The sequence below is a fragment of the Nannospalax galili genome, unplaced genomic scaffold (genome assembly GCF_000622305.1).
Source record: "Nannospalax galili isolate Female #2095 unplaced genomic scaffold, S.galili_v1.0 scaffold718, whole genome shotgun sequence".
Lineage (NCBI taxonomy): Eukaryota > Metazoa > Chordata > Mammalia > Rodentia > Spalacidae > Nannospalax > Nannospalax galili.
Genome location: NW_008341417.1, coordinates 315,339 through 337,513, shown reverse-complemented (window position 1 = coordinate 337,513; position 22,175 = coordinate 315,339). Strand labels below are relative to the sequence as shown.

Here is a 22,175-nt window from a genome sequence, read left to right as displayed (position 1 = left end):
TTTTTTGGTCTTCTTGAGACAGGGTCTCCCTGTAGCCCCAGCTGTCCTGGAACTCACTATGTGGACCAGGCTGGCCTCGAACTCACAGAGATCTGCCTGCCTCTGCCTCCCAAGTGGTGGGACTAAAGGCGTGTGCCACCACGCCCGGCCCCATATCACTCTTAACCTTACTTAACCCCAGTCTTGGATGATAGAACCAAGACTGTCATAAAACTGACTTCTGCCATTATATAGGAATGATCAGCAGTCAGTCTTGCTTTGCCATGGTGTCCACTTGCATTTGGTTATTGGAAGGCACCAGAACACTAGAAGGTAGAATGGGGGTATTCATTCTGCCCAGCGTTCCTCCAACTGTTGTCGCACGTCACCCGCATCCATTGACCATCCTTCTAGTTCTTACAGAGGTGGCCTTCTGCATACCATTCTCTCTGCATGAGGATAACCTGGTCCCTTTCCCTTCGCTCTGTCAGGTTAAGAGGTAGCAAATGGTTGCCCACTGTTGCTGGTTGACAAGTGTCTATTTATTTTCCTAATTCAATTTTTTTGCTTAATTTTTTTTACAATTTATTTGTGTGTGTATGTGTATGAGTACATGTGTGTCTCAGCACATATGTGGAAGTCAGAAGACAACTTGCAGTAATCAGTTCTTTCCTTCCACCACATGGGTCCGAGGGTTCGAACTCAGTTGTCAAATTTGGCAGCAAGTGCCTTTACCCACTGAGTCATCTCATTGGCCCAAATCCAGTTTTTAAAAGAAGTGATTTATTAAGCTTACTTCAGTCATATTGATTTCTTGACAAGAATCTGAACAATATACCATACCAGCTTAATTTCCCCTTTTCCATAGTGTTTTTCCATTAAACCATTTAACTTCCGTCCCCATCTTTCCTCTCATAAATGATCTTTTTCCCTCCTTTTCCAATGATCTTTTTTTTTTTCAACCACTAACTACTTCTCAGTGAAAGTCCATTAGAAAAACACCCAATGCTGGGGTTTGAATATGTCTCTCAAAAGTGCATGTGTTGCACTCTGATGCCACAGTGATGAAAGTTAAGACTTTTAATATGTGATTAGGGAGAGCCCTCATAAATTGGCTAGTGGCATTATCACAGGCATGAATTATTTTGGAAGTGGGTCCTGATGAGCCTCATCCCTTTCCCTCTTTCTTGTCACACTTGCTTTCTTGCTTCTTCACCCTCTGAAATGTGATGATGTAGCAAAAAGCCCTTGTCAGTTATATCCTCTCAACATTGGGTCTCCCAAACTTTAGAACTGTAAGCCAAATAAACTCCTGCGATTACTAAACACCTGCTCAGTGGTATTGTTACAGTGGCACAAAATGGACTAAGACAGCTGCCATCCAAGCTCCCAACTTTCTTCTACCCCTCCATGTACTGTACCCATCACTTCTCAGTGCTCATTCAGTGCCATTCAGTTACTGGCTGGAAAACAGCCACAGTGGGGCTATCCATCTGAGAAATTCTACAAATGGGGTTTTCTTATAGTACAGCCAGTTGTCAGCACCTCACAGTTTTACTAGTTTTTTCTTTTTCAGTTGTCATACAAAATAATAAGTTTTGTTAAAATGCTTTCATATATCTGTGTATATGTGTCATTGTACTTTGGTCATATTCACTCCCCTGTTGTCTTTTCTGACACTTCTCTCCTTCCTGCAGACCTCTTACTCCTCCTGAATAGTTCCCCTTCTGTTTTCAAATCATATATGTTAGAGGCAGTGAGGGAATCCACATGAAAAAACATATAACATTTATTTTTCTTCCCCCCCATTTACTTAGTAATACTCACAGCCATTTTTTTCTTTCATATATGATCAAATGTTCCTTTGTCTGCGGATGCCTTACACATTCCACTCAGTCCATTACCCCTCTCATTCCTTAGAGCTAACCTTTCCTTCAATACTAATGCCTGCTCATCAGCATTTAAATGCACCTCTGGCCTGTGCCATCCAGTAAGTAGCCACTAGTCAAATTTCATCATCGAGTCTTTGAAATATGGCTAGTTCAAATCAAAATATGTAAAATACATGCCAGATTTCAAATATTTACTATGAATAAAAAGGTATGAAATATCTCATCAGTAATTTTGTATTGATTGCTTGTAGAAATTATAGTCTTTTGGGCTATGATGGATTAAATAAAATATATTAAATTCACTAAACTTTTAACTTTTTTAAAAGGTAGTCATTAGAAAATTTTAAGTCACTTATGCATCTTGAATTATTTCTGCTGAACCACATTCTTACAAACTCTCCATTTTAAAAATAGAATCTCTTCTTTCTGTCTGTCCCTCACGCCACTGCCTTTTACAGTCACTTCATCTGAACAGTCTTCCATTGGTGGAAGGCTTTCTTAATTGTTCTCCTGCTTCAGTGCTTCTCTCTGTTCTTTGCTGCTCAGTATTATATGGGGATTTTCTACTATTACCCACTTCGAAGGTACATTTACATTTATGTGCCAGTCATTCTCTAGCTAGCCATTAAACATCTTCACTGAAAGGGCTGTCGACACAAAAGCATAACTCTCACCTCAAAGGGGATAAGAGATAGTTTATTCTGAAGCCAAATATGAGTGATCATGGTCTGAGAACACAGACTCAGGTCACCCCAAATTCCATGTTCCAGTGTGGTAGCAGTTACGTTTTTATAGTTTACTGAACAAAGAAAAGTCATAAATCAAGACACTTTTCAAATGCATTGGTGGATACATTCAGTAGGCAGGTCATAGCAAAGCAGGGGTTTTCTACTATAGGTCTCAGATGCTATCTGATGACATTCTTAGCTTTTTAATTGGTGGGACCTGGTTGTCTACTAAGTTAATACATTTTATTAGTCACAAGAATGTTAATTCAGAAACAGAGGTAGGCAAGGTGTGGCTATTTATGGGGTTAAAGATGTCCCCAGATAATTTTTAAATAGGCTGTTGGATCTGCAACATTCCAGACTCTCCACCCAGAGTGCTAATCAATTGGTCAGCCTTTCAGGAAATTCAGTCCAAGACGCAGGAGTTCTTTCTGATATCTTTCTTTCACAGGGCTCACAGGCACCTTAATCTAAATATGTTGCAATCCAGACTCAGCATCTTCACATTTATCTACAAAACTGGCATGCCGCTAGCATGTGGCATTATCTACAGATGGTACCATGTTTGCTTTATCTGTCCTGCTAGACCTTAAGGATATTGAGAACCCACTGTCTTCCCCTCCACATGAGCCTCTCAGAGCACCATTCTACACTACATTTCATGCCTCTTGAATCCTTCTTGCTTTAATTCCACAGTTGCTCCCCACATTCCTTACCTCGATATGTTACTATGGCCCTCTACCAAGAAACTTGGAAGGTAGCTAACTTTAACTGGGGCCTGGAACAGGAAAGGGCTCTTCACGAGGTCCAGGCTGCTGTGCAGGCTGCTCTGCTACATATGATCCAGGAGACCCAATGGTGCTTGAGGTGTCAGTAGCAGAGAGAGAGATGCTGTTGGGAGTCTGGCAGGCCCTCATAGGTGAATCACAGTGGAGGCCATTGAGATTTTGGAGTAAGGCTCTAGCTTCATCTGGAGACAATGATTCTCTCTTTGAGAGACAGCTCTTAGCCTGCTATTGGGCCTTAGTAGAAACTGAACATTTGACAATGGGCCATCAAGTTACAATGCGACATGCCCTGCCCATCATGAGCTGGGTGTTACCTGACCATAAAGTATGACATGCACAGCAACACTCCATTATCAAATGGATATGTGATTGGGCCCGAGCCTGAGGGCACCAGAAAGTTACATAAAGAAGTCCAAATGACTGTGGTTCCTACTCCTGCTACTGTTCCAATGCCTCCTATACTGAAGCATGCACCTATGGCTTCATGGGATGTGACCTATAATGGGTTGACTGAGGAAGAGAAGACTAGGGCTTAGTTTGTGGATGGATCGCATGCTATGCAGGCACCACTCAGAAGTGGACAGCTGTAGCATTACAGGCAATTTCTGGGAAAACCCTGAAGGACACTGGTGAAGGAAAGTCTGCACAGTGCACAGAACTTCAGGCAGTGCACATGGTCATGCATTCTGCTTGGAAGGAGAAATGACCGGACATGTGATTATATACTGGCTCGTGGGCTGTAGCAAATGGTTTAGCTGGATGGTCAGGGACTTGGAAGAAGCATGACTAGAAAAAGACATTTGGGGAAGAAGTACACAGATCTTCCCAAATTGGCAAAGAATATGAAGATACTTGTGTCTCATGTAAATGTTCATCCAAAGGTGATTTCAGCAGAGGATGAGTTCAATAATCAAGTAGATCAGATGACCCATTCTGTGGATAGTCAGCCTCTTTCTCTAGCTATCCCTGTCATCACTCAGTGGGCCCATGAACAAATTGGCCATGGTAGCGGAGATGGAGGTTACATATGGGCTCAACAGCATAGACTCACCAAGACTGATCTGGCTACAGCTGCTGCTGAGTGTCAGATCTGCCAATAGTAGAGACCAACAGTGAGCCCCCGGTATGGTACTATTCCCTAGGGTGACCAGCCGGCAACCTAGGGACAGGTTGACTACATTGGACAACTTCCATGGTGGAGGGGACAGTGTTTTGTCCTTACAGGAATAGATATCCATTCTGGTTATGAGTTTGCCTTTCCTGCACATAATGCTTCTGCCAAAACTACCAACCAGGAACTTACAGAATACCTTATCCATCATCATAGTATTCCACACAGCATCACTTCTGACCAGGGAACCCACCACAGCCAAAGAAGTGCAGCCGTGGGCCCATCGTCATGGAATTCACTGGACTTGCCATATTCCCCATCATCCTGAATTGGCTGGCTTGATCAAATGGTGGAATGACCTTTTAAAGACACAGTTTACAGTGCCAATTAGGTGACAATGGCCTGGAGGGCTGAGATAGGTCCTCCAGAAGGCAGTATATACTTTAAATCAGTGTCTGGTATTTTCTACAGCCAGGATTCACAGTCCAGGAATCAAGGGGTGGAAATGGGAATGGCTCCACTCACTATCACCCCTAGTGACCCACTAGGAAAATTTTTGCTTCATGTACCCATGACTGACTTTGAGCTCTGCTGGCCTAGAAGTTATGGTTCGAAAGAGGGGAGTGCTTCTGCCAAGCAGCAACAAACATTCCACTGAACTGGAAACTAAGACTTCCCCTGGCCACTTTGTCATTCTGATGCCCTTAAGTCAACAGGCTAAGAAAGAAATAACAGTATTAGGAGAGGTGATAGATCCAGACTACTAGGGAGAAGCGAACTCGTTCTCCACAGTGGAGATAAGGAAGATTATGTCTAGAGGAAGGAGATTCTTTAGGGCGTCTTTTGGTGTTAATATGTCCTGGGATTAAGGTCAATGGGAAACTGCAGCAAACCAATATAGGTAAGATAACAAAAGGCCTAGATGCTTCTAGGATGAAGGTGTGGGTCATCCTCCAGGGCAAGAGCCAAGACCTGCTGAGGCACTCACTGAGGGTAGAAGAAATGGAGACTAGCAGAGGAAGGTAGTTATAAATATCGGCTAAGGCCACGTGACCAGTTGCCAAAACAAGGATTATAATTGACATGAGTATTCCTGTCCTATTTTGTTTTGAACATGCATGTGCATATAGACATATATTAAGCAGATATTTGTGTTTTGTTTCATTTTTTAAAACTCATATATTTGAGGTAAGTGTTAAATGTTGTAAATCTGTATTATCATATCATGGTTATGAGGTACTGAAAGACTAAGCATTCCTCAAGGACCTTACCACCTATTCTAAAATATCTAGTGCATTTGTGCTTGTACATGGGATAGTTAAATCCTGTTAGGCAGAATTGTGGCCTTGCTACTGTTTTCATTTGAAATTAAGCTTGACATAAGGAGATGCAATTGGGTGTCAGGTTGACAAGGGGTAGACTTGTGGTGGCTAATCTTGGCTGTCAACTTGACATTTGACTGGATCTAGAATTAAGAGAAATGTGACAGACTTTCCTGATCAGATTATTTGAAGCTGGAGGATCCACCCAAAATGTGGGCAGCATCTTCTGATGGCCCATATAAAAGGACATGGAAGAGGGAGCTTTCGCTTTTTTCCTGCTTGCCTTCTCTCTCACTTTTCTCTCACTGGCAAGCTTATCTATCTTGCTACTATGACATTTCTTTGTCAATATTAGAACTAACTTCTTAGAATTCCAACCTAGGCTGGAGACCAGCAGATCTCCAGGAATCCTTCAGGCCTGCAGCACCAGATTGGGACTGTTGAGTCATCCAGCTTTGTGGATGGAGTCTTAGCCTTTCCAGTGTGGTACAGCCATTGTTGAACTACTTGGATTCTATCCTGTAAGGCAATCTATCTATCTACCTGCCTATCTATCCATCTATCCATCTATCCATCTATCCATCTATCCATCTATCCATCTATCCATCTATCAATCTATCTATCTATCTATCTATCTATCTATCTATCTATCTTCTATCATCTACCTACATAGAGAAAGAGATTCATTTTATCAATTCTGTTCTTTTAGAGAACCTGATTAACACTACCTTAACCTAAATATATAAACAAAAGGAAAATCATGATGTAAACAATTTGGACAGTTTTCAAAAATAGAATTAGACCCCGTTAAGAGAATAGGACTTATACATATCTCAAGCTACTGCCTAGAATGTGAACTTTGATCACCTCCACCGAGACCAGAACAGCTACCCAGAGACACAAGATGCATATCGAGAGGCTCTAGGGTTCTTCTCTTGTGTGTGTTTCACCAAGTATATATGCCTTTTCTGTACATTTTATTCAACAGGTAGCCTTTTTTTCCCTCTACATTTAAAGCCCAGATAAGCTCTTTCTTGCTCTGCCTTCCTTGAAACATCAATTCAAACATATCTTCAGAATTACAGTTCCTTAGAAACCACCATCACCCCACCAAAAAAAATTTTTTTTTTGCCTTTATAGTTTCTGAGTTTGAATTGATCAACATAAGCCACCCTCACATCTTACCTGGAGTGCTTCAAGGGCCTCTTTTAAGGTGTCCTTGCCTCCATTCTTATGTACTGTACATATCAGGTCAAATATGAGCAAGATTGCTTGTGCTTAATATGTCCAGGATTTTCCCCTTGACTTTGCCATTGTGACATTTGAACATGATTGACAAGGCCACCCAACATGTAACTTGCCTTCATTTGTAGTCTCATCTCTTCATATGCTTTCTCTTCGTTTCACCTTCTCCAACCATTGTGAATGTCTTTCAGTCCTTTGAATGTGCTGTGCAGTCTTGACTTGGAGCTTTGAGCTACCCTCTTCCCTAATTGTCAGCCTGGAACCCACCTCATCAACTTTCTTTACCTGACCAATTGGTTTTCAGTTTTTAAGAAGTTCCCTGAAGGCCTGGTGGCTCAGCACTTAGGAGTACATACTGCTTTTGCAGAGAACCCACATGTAGCTCATAAGCTTCTGTAATTCTAGTTCCAGGGATGGATCCAATGCCCTCTTCTGGCCTCCATGGGCATCAGACACCCACATGGTACACATACATGTAGGAAAAATGTTCAACCACATAAAATAAAAATAAAGAAGTTCCCATGTGCCCCTATACCAGATTTGACTCCCTCTTATCCTCTCTGATAGGACCTGTGGTTCCTTATTAAATGAAGCTATATGAGGGTAGGGACTAGAGCTTTCTGGCTGCATGATATATCCATGGTGCAAAGAGATGTGCAGTATCTATTAACTGAATAGTAAAGCCAACATTATCTGACTCAAACTTCATATTATGAAAAAGAAACTGGAATCAAAAGAAAGAAAGCAACTTAATCAAATAACAGAGTCCCTACTAAGATTAATACGGGCCAGGAGCCTCCTGATTTCCACATCAGTTGCTTTCCAGCACAATGTGTGCTTGTCTATAATATTGTATCTGGAGGGAAGCAGATTGAACTCCCTGTCTTGTGAAAGCCAAAGCAAGCGCAGATTCGTAAACACAGCTGACATTGTTGCTGTCTTTGCTTTATGTAAAAGGGCTGGAAGTGCAACCCCCAAGTAAACTCCACGTTTCCAGTCCAGAAGAACCTACAGTTTTCGTTGTCTACAACCCTTTTCTTCCTATTCTTGTTCATCTTCCTTCCCCTCATGAACCAGAGGAATCAGCCAGTGTTCTGTGTTGAATGAGTCCAACTATACATTTTTTAAACCACAGCCCTGCCCAGGCAGCACATTACATAAGATTAGGAAGTGCCAGCTTTAAATAGCAACACTTCAAAGAACATTACAATATCCTGTGTAGTGCTGAGGATAAGATGGATATAACAACTGCAATAAAAATAGCACATTTTAACCATTACCAATTTTAATAGTGTCCATTGTAATTTTTATTTTACTTTAACAGCTTTCTGGACATTTATATTATCTCTACTTAAAAAATATTTTTATTAATTCTTTGAGAAATTCACACAATGTGTTTTTATCATAGCCCCGCCTCCCCCAACTCCTCCCAGATCTATCTCCGCTTCCCTACTCACCCTGTTTCATATTCTTTCTTTGTTTACCCCATCAACTCCCATATGTGTTGCCCAAATACTCTTAGGTGTGGGATTTGCCCTGAATTGTGGTTGACCTGCCAGGGGTCACACCCTTTATGAAAACTGACTCTTTCCTCCCAGCAGCTATCAATTGCCAATAGGTCCTCATGTAGGGCTAGGAGTTTGTGCCTACCTCTGTCCCTCTTCCGTGCTGGGATTTTGTCTGCCTTGAGCCTGAGCAGGTCTTGTGCATGCTGTCACAATCACGGTGAGTTCATACGTGCAACTGCTCTGCTGTCTGGAAAACACTGCTTCCCTGTAGTCATCCAAGACCTCTGGCTCTTAGGATCTTTCCTCCCCCAACTCCTGAGCCTTGGGGAGCAGGTTATGATACAGATTACACATTTAAGGCTAGGCACTCTGAAGCCTCTTATTTCTATTTTATTTTATTTTATGTATGTTTTTATTGAATTTTTGTGTAGTTCATATAAAACATCTTAATCACCTTTATACTCCCTTCCCCATAGACACCCTCCCATAACCCACCCCCCCACACACTGGATTTCATGCATTCTGTCATTTATGTTAAGGCCTATTGAGTCAAGTTAGTGTACCCAGACATCCCTCAGTGCAAGTTCATCTCCTGGAGTCTAGTCAGTCTACCTAGAGTCCGTCCGTTACAGAAGATCACCTTTCCCTCACCTAATAGTAATCAACTGCCAATAGTTATTCGATTAAGATTGGGGCCTGCTGCCCATTTCCACAGTTCTGTGCTGGGTTTTTGTCTGCTTGAGTTTGCCTGGGCCTTGTGCATGCTGACACCACTGCTGTAGATTCATATGAGCAGGGTCCCAGGAAACTGTAAGACTCTGTTTTCATATGGTCATACACTCCTCCCCTAGCTCTTACAATCTTTCTGCCCACTCTTCCGAAATGGTTCCTGAGCCCTGAATGGGTGTAATTTAATATAGGAGTGCTGTCCAAGGACCCACACTCTGCCAAGTCTTATTCTTGATTTTAAAGATAAGTTGAAGCACAAAGCAGTTAGTAAATTGCCCAAGTTAGTAAATTTCCCAGTTAGTAAATTGCCTGGCCTGTTTTTTTTATTAATTTATGAATTCATTTAATCATTCATTCATTCTCTCAAAATGCACTCATGACATTATTGAATTATTTATATCAATTTTGGGGAATGTAGATAAAATAAATACCCTCAACCTCTCATAGCCCAGTGGAAGAAATATGCAAGTAAAGAGGACATCTATCCTACTGTGTGCTAAATGGTAAACTAGAAGAAAACCAGGGGTACTGATGAACACAGATTGCACACCAATGTGAAAGGACAGAACACTGGTTTAGCCTGGACTCGGGGTCCTTTCCCATTTCCTCCTCCACCTCACCTGCATTTGTTCCTCTCCTACTAGCTCCCGCTTTCCTTTCAGTCCTTCTCTTCCTTGCCCCTCACTCAACCCTGGGTCAACATTCAATTTCTTTCTTTGTCTTTTTCATCCTAAGATTGGTTTGGTATGAACTCTGGCTTAGCCAGAGGAATTCTAAGGCTAGGCCAGATGTCCAGGCTCCAATGCCTTCAACATAGCTCTAGCTCAGAAGAGGTGGTGATCCAAAACATGGAAACTTCATAGAGCATGAGGGATAGATAGATGGATAAAGTATATCCTAGATAATTTGGTTATTCATCTACCTCAGCATAGAGCAACTGACCTGCTGACCCAGCACCCTGAGCAGTTTAGTCAGTGTTCATTTTGTTAAATCCATCACACTGTAAAAGCTTTTATTAATTAAACCTGTTCTTTGACAATTACATATATGTATATAATGCATACTGATTATCCTCATCCCCCACCTCTCCTTATCCCCCTCCCACTCCTGTCTACCCCCCTTTTTCCCTACAAACCTCTTTCTCATATTTCTCTCTATTTATTTTGTTTTGTGACCCACTGAGTGTGACAAGGGTCAGTAGCATGTACACAACTGAAGACAGTGACTCCCCTCCTCCAGAATCTTTTAATATTCAATAGTTCAGGAGTAAGTGCTCAACCCCATGAGCCTTTCCCACTTCCATGACTGATTGTTGGAAGGGTCAGTCTTGCGCAGGCCTCGTGCAAGTAACCACCACTGCTGTGAGCTCATGATTGCAATGACCCCGTCATGCCCAGAGGATGACGTTTTGCAGTCTCTCTCCCTGTCTTCCAGCTCTTACATTATTCCTCTTCTGAAATGTTTCCTGAGCCTTAGAGGAGGTGATATGAATGTCTTGTTTAGTGTTGAGCCCTCCACTATCACTTAGTTTCTGATATCTTAGACAGCCATGAGTCTAGTCTTTTCACTCACTGTTTTTCAGTATAAAGAGAGGCTTCTCTAATTAGTGCCAAGAGTAGCTTTGTCTGTGAGGATAAGCATATGTATTTAGAAGGCAGTTTGACGATATGTTAATTTAGTTAGACAATAGTAGTGAGTCCTCAGAGCTTATGATAGCCTCCCCAGGCATGGGTTGTTTACTGGGCTTACAGAACCTGGCACAGATTCCCTCCTGTGGAGTGAGCCTCAGATCCAATCAGATGCCCTCAAACATCACAAGATCCTGTCAGTCCTCTGGGTTGCCTACCAGAACCAGAGGATAAGACTGAAAATACCACATATTTAAGTTGTAAGATATAGAGAAAGCAACCGAAACATATCTGAAAACTTCCTCCCTGCTAACTTTCCAGGTGCCAAAAGGTGGAATGCTGGCAGCTGGGGGAGAAAAGACATTAATGGTCCTACCCAGCTGTGAACCTTATGAACTACAAAACCAATCCTGCTAAGCAAGATGTGCCCACCTGTGTGATAGTGGTAGCACATATTTTGTTTTTTCCTGATAACCATGGTTTCTGATGTGCTACTTGGATGCCTTCTCTAATAGGAATTAACTTGGAAGCAGACAGTATAAATTTGCCTGTGAGCTTTTCAAGATATTTCAATCTCCCATTGGTCTGATCTATACTAGGCAAAATTTCATCCTGAAAGCCATAAATGAAGCCTATCTTGGGAAAATAGCTTTTTACAGATTGTGGTAATCCATTGAATTTGATAATTAAGAGATTCTTATTAGCAAATGCACTTGACAGAATATGGACTGGTATATTATGAATGACCATATGATGGACTCTTAAGGTAGCTGCAAAAGAAAGGAGACTATGAAGTAAAAGGAAAGGAAGGGATCAAGATTCTGGAAATTTCCATGCATAGAGAATGGCATTTGGTAGAGTGAAAGCACAGAGAGAATTGGACTGCAGGGCAGTTAAGGTCAGACAAGTGACAATTTGCATATGGAATGTATGTAAGTATAAAAAACCCAGTAGTTAATTTTCAATGTGTAGCTGTGAAAATGTTGGAGTTGGAAATCTTTCAAAATCACAAGCCTATAGCATCATATGGTCTTGTAAACAGATTGTGACCTCTTCATAATGATGGATGGAAGGCTGTGTCAGGAGCCTGAGCTTTACTTGGCTTAGGTCTATAATCAAAAGCCTAGCAGTGACAGTGGTAATGCAGGGGAGGTGTGTATCATTGTGTCTCTATAACGTGAAATAAGTCTCAGATAAGGAGGCTTTCTCACTAGTTGGCAAATGATGAGGAACCATAAGAATATTGATAGGCAGCACTTTCCCTAGACCACCCTGGAAACATTCATACTTGGCAACTCTAACCTTTTTAATAAACTTTCTCGAAAAGTTCATTTCAATTGATGGGTAAATGCTGTTATGATTGTGAGCAATACTTTAAGGCAGTTAGGCCCACACCAACCCATGAAATAGGTATTCCAATTTCCATTATTAATAGGAAGAAATTAAATAGGACTAGGACTGTTAATGGCAGAGCCTCGATTTGAGACTGTGGTCTATCCAGTGTCCTTGTTGCACAATGAGAGGCTGAGAATAGATTTCAGAACTGTATGCTTCTTCATCTTTCAATTGGAGGAATAAAGTAAGTGACCATTTAACACAGTACTAGCTATAATAAGCACCTAATGAAATACTAGCTGCCATCATTATTACCATTGTTATTATTGACATGGGTATTGTTATTTTTATTACAGCTCACTGCAGCACTTTATGTCTTCTCAGAGGCCCTTTTTCAATTCCAGTAAACAATAGGTGACTTGTTAAATTTCTGCTTGCATTTTTGGAGTCTGTAACCCTTTTGATTTTTTGGGTAAGAAGCCTTCAGAAATTCCATAAGAAATGAGTCAAATTCATATAAATATAGTGAACACTTGGTTGGTATTCATATTTAGATGCTGTCCTAGCAGTCTGGTAATATATCAGGACTCTACCTCAAAATCTCTTGAAAAAGGTAGAGCTGCTCCCCTGCACCACATTGGCACACGCTTACTTTCACAAGAATGAAACTACATTGTTGGAGAAAACAGTAGATGTATGGTTAGAGTGGCTCTAGAAAAACCTCACAATTTGTGTCACTGGAGTCAAGAGTAACTAGTCAACTGAGAGTTAATTAAAAAAAAAAAAAAACTGTACATGGAACAAACTGCGGTCACTGCCAGTGGCGGCAGCTCCTCCATTCTCATGGGTGCCGCTCCTTTGTTCTCACGGGTGTCGAGGCTGCTCCTCTGCTGGCCCTGGGCTGAGGCCGCTCTTCTGCTCATCTGGTGCTGAGGCCGCTCTTCTGCTCACCTTGTGCTGCCTCCTGTCCTCGCTACTTCTGCCCAGTCCCAGACCCTGGGGCTGGTGAGGAGACTGTGTCAGCAGACCTGCATTCAGACACAGGAGACTAGGTTCAGTGACACAGGTCTGCTTTATTGCAGGAAAGCGCAAGCTTATATAGGGGTAGTGGTCCAATCACAGCACAGCAAGTAGGGATACCTCATTAGCATAACAGGTTTAGTGTCCTTTCACAGTACAGCAAGTAGGACACCTTCTTAGCATAACAGACTTAGCATCCTATTAGCATAACAGACTTAACATCCTATCACAGAATAGCAGGTAGGATGCCTCATTAACATAATGGGTTTCATATTACAGGGCCTGGATTCCTGGAAACCACATGACCCTGACTGTTGCAAAATCTAAGTGTTGCAATTTTGGATTCCAAGGGTGGTGATTAGGGAGTGGTGAGCTCTAGGCATCAGTCTCATGATCTGCCAATGGGAGCAAAATGTCACAAGGCCTTCCTTGTGGCTCCAGGGGTTGGGCTGTTGCCTCAGGCCTGCTGTATGGCCCGAGGCAATGGCCCGACCCTAGGCTTTCACCCTAGACTTTCACCCTAGGCTCAAGCCTGTCTCCCACAACAAACTGATTGCAGAGCTGGCAAAGACTTCAGAGGAATTTAATTCAGTGCCTTTGTTCTACTGATAAGGTGGTTCCCAGGAAGGGTAAAGGTCTTGCTCAGGTTCATGCAGCTGGTAGTAATTTTGTTTGTTTCATAAAATAATATGAACAGTCTTTCTGTACATCAATTAATCAGCCTTCCCTCCCATGTAAGCACACTATAGTGGCCATGATTGAATTTGTCTTTGATAGTGGAGAAAGCAAACTTTTAGTGTTTTATAAGACCCCAAATCCACCACATGAAGATAAGCTGTGATGAAGTAAGTAGTTTAGGCAAATCACTGGACCTCTCTGTGCCTATGTTTCCATATTTAAATTTACAAAAGGCTTTCCCCACTGAATGTGAAGATAGAATGAGGCGAAATACAGATATACAGTACATTGCATTGCATATATATTCAAGGGACTGGAGGGATGGTTCATGGTTAAGAGCACTGGCTTCTCTTGCAGAGGACCCAGGTTCAGTTCCTAGCACTCACAACCATCCATAGATGACTCACAACCACCTAGAGGCCAGTTCTTCTGGCCTCTGCATACATATCATGCACTTACATATATGCAGACAAAACATTCATATACATAAAATAATTTAAAGGTTTAAAATATACATTCAATAAATTTATTCTTTCAACTGACTTTTAATGTTCTACTAAAAGTTAGGGGTACATCAATGAAAAACAATGCCACGAATTCTGCTTTCCTGAGACTTAGATTCAGGAGGGTAAAGCAGAAGTAAGGGCCTCAGGAAAGGAAGTAGACAGTAAGCCCATAAATTAACAATGAAGTATCAGATGACATGATATGCAAGGAGTATTATGAAGATAAGAAAATGAGATGCTGTGACAGCTGTTGTTTAGAAGTGCACTGCTTCAGCTAAGGGTAGCCAAGGTCAGCCTTTTAGAAAATCTATTTGAAGACATTCTAAATCATAGGAAAATGAGAGACAGACAACATTCCCAAGAGAGGCAGGACACTGGGCAGGAGCAATTTTGGCATATTCATCAGCAAGAAAGCTAGTGTTTCATAATGGCAGCCTCAGAGAATAGGTCACATTATGAGGCTGTAGACAGAGACACAAGTCCATCTTAAAGGTCTCTGTAACCTATGAAGTCTAATCATCAGAAAACTATGGGTGCTCAAAACAGGTTTCAGGTGGGAAAGAGGTTGTGATGTATTATGTATGCTCATTGCCCCTGGCTCCTGGAACATAAGAAAACTTTAATTCCTAAAAAGCAGACTCCTTGAATGTTTGTAGTTTCCAGAGTGATGTTTCGAGAGCATGCTAGTGAGCAGATAATGACTGGAAGACTGGAGATCATACAGAATGGGAATGGGTGGCCAGGAAGGTGACAGCATGATCAGAAAGCTAGAACTGTCAGCCTGGCTCCTGACTTTCCCAGATAAGGAGTGGCTGATGGTTTGATCTGTCATGCCTGTGTAATTAAACCCCTAAATGATGGGTTCAGATAGGTTCTTGTTCAGTGACCACATGGAGGTGATGGCTGGTGCCATGCCTGGGAACAGCATGGACCAGCACTACAATCCTCTCCTTCTGCAGCTCCTTCTGCATGTGACCATCTAACAAACTACTAATAGTAAGTGAAATTTCCCTGAGTTCTGTGAGTCCATTCTAGCAAATTGGGGAGCCCACAATTTATAGTCTATCAGTCAGAAGTATGGAGAGGCTTAGGGCTTGCAAATGAAGTGGGGGCAGTCTTGTGGGACTCATGCCTCTTATTCTGGGTGGTTAGTGCTGGAATTGATTTGTGTGACACATTTTGATGTCTGGAAATTAGAGAGATGATGGATGTTGAAAAAATCCCACACATTTGGTGTCAGAAGTGTCATGGTAAAAACAACACAGCAACAAATTTACCCTATTCGATTCATTCAACGAATGATTGATTGCATAGTCCAGTCAACCAGTTTTTAGTGTAGTAAATGACTCAAAGAACAGCTCTGGCCACATGGATCATGCCCACTAGCGGGAAGAAAAATATGTAAGGGTTATGGAGTGCTTACCAAGTACTGGTGCTATTCTGAGCACCTCCTTCATACCACTCATGATCGCCCTGGAAATCCTGGGAGACACATGCTGTCACTAACCTCCTTTTCAGATGAGGAACCATCCATAAGGAAAATAAGGAATTTGCCTGACCGTGATCACACAGCTTATCAGTAGCAAAGTTCAATCACAAACACTGGTAAGCCATTAGGGTTATTGTTTTAATTACCAAGCTGCGTTTTTTTTTTCTCCTCTATGAAAAATTATCCTGACTGACCCTGACCACTGAACAGAGACCAAAGTGAAGTCAAGAGACCAGTGAGGAGTGAGGGGCCGAGTTGGATAAGACCATTTAACAACATTCTGAGATGTTACTATTCCCATTTTGTACATGGGAATGCGGAAGTTTGGCTTGCATATCTGGTAAGCAGCAGAACCCAGTTTAACCTAAGCCCATTTTTAATATACAGTATTTCTACTAAGTGCCCCATTTCTAATAGAATTACACAGGCTCCATGTTTCCCCTCTTATGACCAAGGGAATAATGGAATAGAAGTATATTTTAGTCACAGTTTGAAAACTAGGCTTCTCAACTTTTTGTTTCCATTTAGTAGACTTTCTATAATTGAAAATTAAAACGTAAATCTATGACACACTTACCTATACAGAGTATTTCCTTTTTACCATTTTAAAATTGAGGTGTAGTGTATATAAAATGAAATACACATGCTAACTGTATAGTTTGATGAGTTTTTATGGATGTGAGCACTCATGTAATCAACCATCTAAGTGACATGTATAAATGTTAATGACAGAAAGTGTTTAGGGTGACAAATGGGATGCGGTCTTCGCATCATGGTCAATGACGAGGACATCTCCCACTCTCTTGTCTCATCTCTTCCTTCTTCTCAGTTGTCGCTGTTGTTTTCAGTGCATAGAGGTTGCAGAATGCCAGGTGCAAGCCAAAAGATGGCTGTATTAGAAAGAAGAAAACAAAATAAATAAAAGAACAGCGAGCTATCTCTTAATACTTGATGGAGGAAAAACACAGTGGCCTATTTTCTGTTTTTCTATGGAGGGGTCATGTGCCTCAGCCCACACATTAGCACATGAACTTGCTGTTCCAGTAAAATGAGTCAGAGTTTCTCAAGAAGGCAGATTCACATATTTCAGGAGTATGTGTCAGCATCTCTAGGAAAAGGTACAGTATATTGATGCTTGTCACACATACACACACACACACACACACATCAACTCACATACACACAGTGATCACACAGCTAATAAGCAGAGGTGGATCTGAACTCAAGTCTAGGAGACTCAAAGAGCAGGTGTTTCTGTTTACAGGAAGAATGGTAGATTTGGGGTAGAGTATGAGGCCAAACAACAGCCTAGAGTCAGAAGTGAGCTTGAATTCTGGGCTTTATTCAAACTGGCTATATAACTTGGGGCATATTACTTATACTCTCTCTCTGTGTTCAGTCATATCATTCATAAAAGTGGAGACGGATGGTATTTGTATGGTTTGAATATTTCGAGGAATTGAAAGGTCATGTATGTAAAGTGAGTGGAACCAGTGGATTGAACTCCTCAATAGTAGTTGGCTGCTGAGGCTATACACGCCAGTCTTTTTAGATTATATATCGCATCAGTGATGAACACTTTGCACATGCATCTCAGTGTGTGAAAAAAATCTGTTTAAAAGCATAGCACATTATGCTGTGCTTGTAGGTCGTTCTGTAAAACAGATAACAGACCTGAAACAAAAATATCTTGAAATATGTTTGCTTGTGGTGCCTCGTGGTAACATTGTGTGATATCTACAGGTTCACTCTATGGCCTAGTGCATTTTTAATGATTTTAAGATTTTTTTTTGATGATTTCTTATTTGTCTGTTTGTGTGGAGCAGAATCTCATTACCTAGATCTAGACTACCTGGCGGTCTATCCCAAATATTAAGGCCATGGTTCTCTAAAGTAGGGAGGAAGATCCCAGTGTCCTGCTCTCTGAGTTTCTAACATGAGTATGTGTGCCACTCAAGCACTGAAGAGCCCCCTGCCAGTAGCCTCCCTTCCCCAGTGCACAACAGCTGGGTGCTTCCCCTGCCCACCCAGTGGCTTGGCCACTGCCAGTGCTGCCTCCAGAGAAGTGGTGAGCAGAGTGCTGACTGGTAGGGTGGCCTTGACACACCAGGGAAGGGTCAAGTCATGAATGAGGCCTTTCATGACTGGCTACAGGGACCCCATTTTTTCCTACAGTAGCCTTGCACTTGCGTTCAAAACTGACAATCAAATGTGAACTTTCATGGTTTATTTATAGCTCTGCCTTAGAGAGAGAGAGAAAAGAAGTGATTAAAATGCTATTTTACAAAATATTTTTGTTTTTATAAAGCTTTCATTGTGTGGGCAAAAAGGAAAAAGAAAAGTCACTCTATTCATTGTACTGTCTAGACTCTCAAACAAAGAGGGTAGCGTGCTGCAAATTGAGATTGTTCGGCCTCTGCATGCTGACAGAAAGTAGGAATTTAGCTTCCAACTTCAAATAAACCTCTTTGAACAGAAATATATTGTGGGGTAACTATATTTAGCATGTGTCAGCATTTCCATAATTAATTCATATTGTTGTACTGTGATGATTTTCAGATTTACCACAGCCAGAGGGTTCATGTGGGTTCATTTCTGTGGTAATTATTTGGAGAAATTAGGAATCTCAGCAGTGCTGTTTGTGAAAACAGCACTGATGCTCTGGGCATTCTGTACACTGTCAGGTGCCCATCAGGAGCCCTGCCTTCCAAGAGAAGATGTGCCCAAGTCATTTAATGCAGTATATTTGTAATTTCCCAATAACAATAAAATCAATATATACCACTGTGACAAAATTTTAAACATACAAGATAATTTGAATAAGTCAGGTGCATGCCTTTAATCACAGCACTCAGGAGGAAAAGGAAGGCAGATCTCTGTGAGATCAAGGCCAGCCTGGTCTATATAGCAGTTCCAGGCCAGCTGGGGCTATAGGGAGACCCTTTCTTAAACAAAACAAAACAAAAAAAGCAAACAAAATAATTTGATTAGACAAAAATCACCCATTCTCTTGAATTTGTTAACACTTTAATATATTTTCATTGGATCTTTATAAAATTTGCAGAGGCAGACAGATCACTGTGAGATGGAAGCCAGCTTGGGATGGTCTGTATAGCAAGTTCCAGGCCAGCTGGGACTACAGGAAGACCCTGTCTCAAAACACAACCCCCCAAATAAAAGTAAAGTTAGTTTGAATATGTAATTTATGTTTAGTAAGTTGTGTGAAAGAAACAAAAATTGTATAGAGCACTTCACACAATTCCTCTTTTCCTTCCTTCCTTTCTTTTCTTTTTCTTTTCTTTTTTTCCTTTGAAACGGGTTCTACCTGTGTTTCCAGGTTAGCTTCCAACTCCTGGGCTCCAGCGAGCCCTCCCTCAGCTCCCAGGTAGGTGGGACTGCAGGTGCACATCATGCCACCCAACCTCACTTCACAAAATTCCTGAGACAGATGGAAAACCAGCTTTGGTTTCTATGCTCACTGCCCCATTCCATTGTGGAGTAGAGCACATTTTCCTGCCCTGCTTAAGAATCATGATAGGTAGTGAGCTTTCTTAAGTAAGTAAAAATGACCTATATAAATCAAGTTTTAAGATCCCTTTAAGTTATGATACCCAACCAAAATTTAGAAACTCAGTCAAGGAATATGTAAAAGGAAATGTGAGACATTTCCCAGTTTCTCCAGCTGGGGTCTGCCACACATAACAAGATACTTTATTCTTCCTCGTTCAGTTCCTCCCAACATATTAATTTTTCTTCCTGTTCCTTTGAGGTAGTTGGAGAGCACAGAGAAGATGGGCTGGAGATGTAGCAAAGTTCTTATCTGATCAGCTGTCATTGGTAGGCACCATGCTCTCAGAGGTATGGATAGCTAGCTCTTAGTCTCATAAAGTTCTATGGTGGAAGTTTATGGAGACCCTTCACCTCCAAAAACTTCTGATCTGCAACATGCTAGTCTTTGTATTGTAGCCCCTGTGTTCTAGTAGATTGTTTCTTCAAATTCCTTAGATACTAACAGTTTATTCCAGTGGTTAGGTGGGCATACTTGACAGGCTCTAACCCAAACCATGGCCGTCTCTCAAATCAAGGTGAACTAAGTTCTGTGAGAAATGCCCATGTCTTTGAGGACCTGGCATGGCCTCTCCTCACACAGAAACTGCCACCAGCCTACTTGCCCCTTCCCATCATGAGTCATTTCCAGTCCACCATGTGCCAACCTCAGGGGCAGGCACCTAGTTCTCTGTTGACCTCAGTGAATGAAGCCTTAGTGGCTTGACCTGTGAGAGGGAGGCCTCCCTCACCACTCAACCCGGAAGGAGCCCTGACCACAGTAAAGTAGCTTCTCCAAAAAGCCCATCGCTGTTTCACCTTCATGTGGATGAAAAGTGTAGGAGTTGATTCATGGGACCTCGGCTACCTTCTACACAAACTTTCCAAGGTGGTCTATTTCCAGCTTACCCTGGTAGCATCTTAGATCTCAGCCAAAACCTGCATTTTGACACTCTGTCACACATATTATCCTTAAATTCTATCAACCTTCTCTGAGTACATGTACTATACCAGATGCTGAATTTGGCAGTGAAAATAATTATAACAATTCCTTCCTGAAGGAGCTCATAGTCTCATAGGGAAACTGACATGTTATCAAAAAGAGTATGGTGCCATGTCATAAATGCTCTCCCTGAGAGATGAAACCATGAATTGCTGTGGAGCAAATACCTCAACCCCTGGGGGTGAGTGGGGGAGCGCTCACACAGTAGAGATCAGTCAACAAAAACTTCAGTAGGTTGGTTACAAAATAGCCCTTTTATAAATCTTTGATATCTCTATTGAGAATTTTTATTTTTCAGTTATTTGTGCTTTTTAATTTTTTAGAAGTATTTTGCTTAATGTTGATCAGGATTTTAATTTGTCAAAAATTTAAAGTTTTAATTTATTAGTTATGAAAGTCATATGCAAATAATGAGAATATAATTTGCATGCTGTTCAGGGAACCAACCAAGGGTTTCAGGTATGATCTGCCAGTGAGTTACATAGAAATGTTCATGAAGAAGGGGAGGCTAATTGTTCAAAATATTTGTAAGAAAAAAATAATTGTTTCATTAGATAAGTCACAATAGAAGAACACTCTTCTTTGCACAAAAGCTTGTTAAACATTCACAGCGCTTTGGCATGTGTTGGACACTTTCCCCTCCAGTCTTTTTTGTTTGTGTATTTTTATTGAATGTTTGTGCATCTCATACATAACATCTTAATCATCTTTATACACCCTTTCTCATCGGCACCCTCCTATAACTCCCCCAACTGGATTTCAAGCATTCTGTCATTTATGTTCATTTGTTTTTAAACAAGCAAAGGTAACATGAAGAAAGGAAAAGAGAATTCCCTAAAATGTTCCATCCATCTACAAATGCTACCGAGGGAGGAAAAGAACCTTGGAAGAGCACCTCCTGTTAGTGTTCTGGATCCCTCCCATGGAGGCAATCCTGGAATGTTGTGTCCTGCCTCTGAGGAAGCACAACCACACATTTTCTAGATCACGGAGGTGACAGGGGCAGTGGATGGTGGGATTGCTAAGACCATCTCATCAGAACGAACTCAGTCTATGAAGTAAAATGTCCTGACATAATGGAGCAGGGGCAGGGCCCTTAACATACTCCTGAATGGAACAGACAATCACAAATGGGCTGCAAACAGCTCCTTGTTAGTTTTTGCCTTCTCTCTCTGGTTTCTTAGTCAATAATTTTTCATCAGTTGAAAAATCTCCCCCATCCTTAGGACTGCCATTTCTTCCTTCTCTCAGTGTGCGTGCCAGCACAGCCCCTTGTATCTCAGCAACAGCGTTTGTTCACCCAGCCAGAGCTGGGAGGCCAGAAACTAGCTCAGAATATTTCTGCTATCCTTGGGACTAGAACAGCCTCAATGGAGTGGAAATTTGTGAGTTATCAGAAACAGCCTGGTTTTCTAACCTTTGAATGAAAAGCCGCTTTCATCCCCTGCTAGCATATCTATGCTTTCTTTTGACCCCAGCAAATCCCCCTTCCATTCTGTATTAAGCTCCTTGAAAAATGGTCCGTGCCACCTTCTCCACTGTCCTTGTGTACTGAGTGTTCTACTTGCCATGTAAAAGTGGCTCCATACATTTAAGATTTTATGTGTATGAGTGTTTTGCCCACATGTATATATGTGTGCCTCGTGTGTACAGTATCCATGGAGGCCA

At 41.6% G+C, this 22,175-nt stretch overlaps 1 protein-coding gene across 8 annotated transcripts in view; it reads left to right on the top strand.

Annotated features, from left to right (window-relative positions):
- Positions 1 to 22,175, top strand: part of Fggy (FGGY carbohydrate kinase domain containing) — a 409,436-nt gene that overhangs the window by 380,537 nt on the left and 6,724 nt on the right. The window contains exon 17 of one of the 8 annotated variants that reach the window (XR_003850117.1): positions 16,169 to 16,272. The exons of 6 other annotated variants lie outside the window; for them this stretch is intronic. Coding sequence is in view for 1 of the 2 variants with exons in the window: in XM_029565257.1 (XP_029421117.1) it covers positions 16,169 to 16,180 (12 nt within the window). In the remaining variant the exon portion in view is untranslated. Of the gene's footprint in view, positions 1 to 16,168; positions 16,273 to 22,175 lie in introns of those variants that run through there. One more of the 8 variants, XM_029565257.1, reaches the window with a different exon arrangement.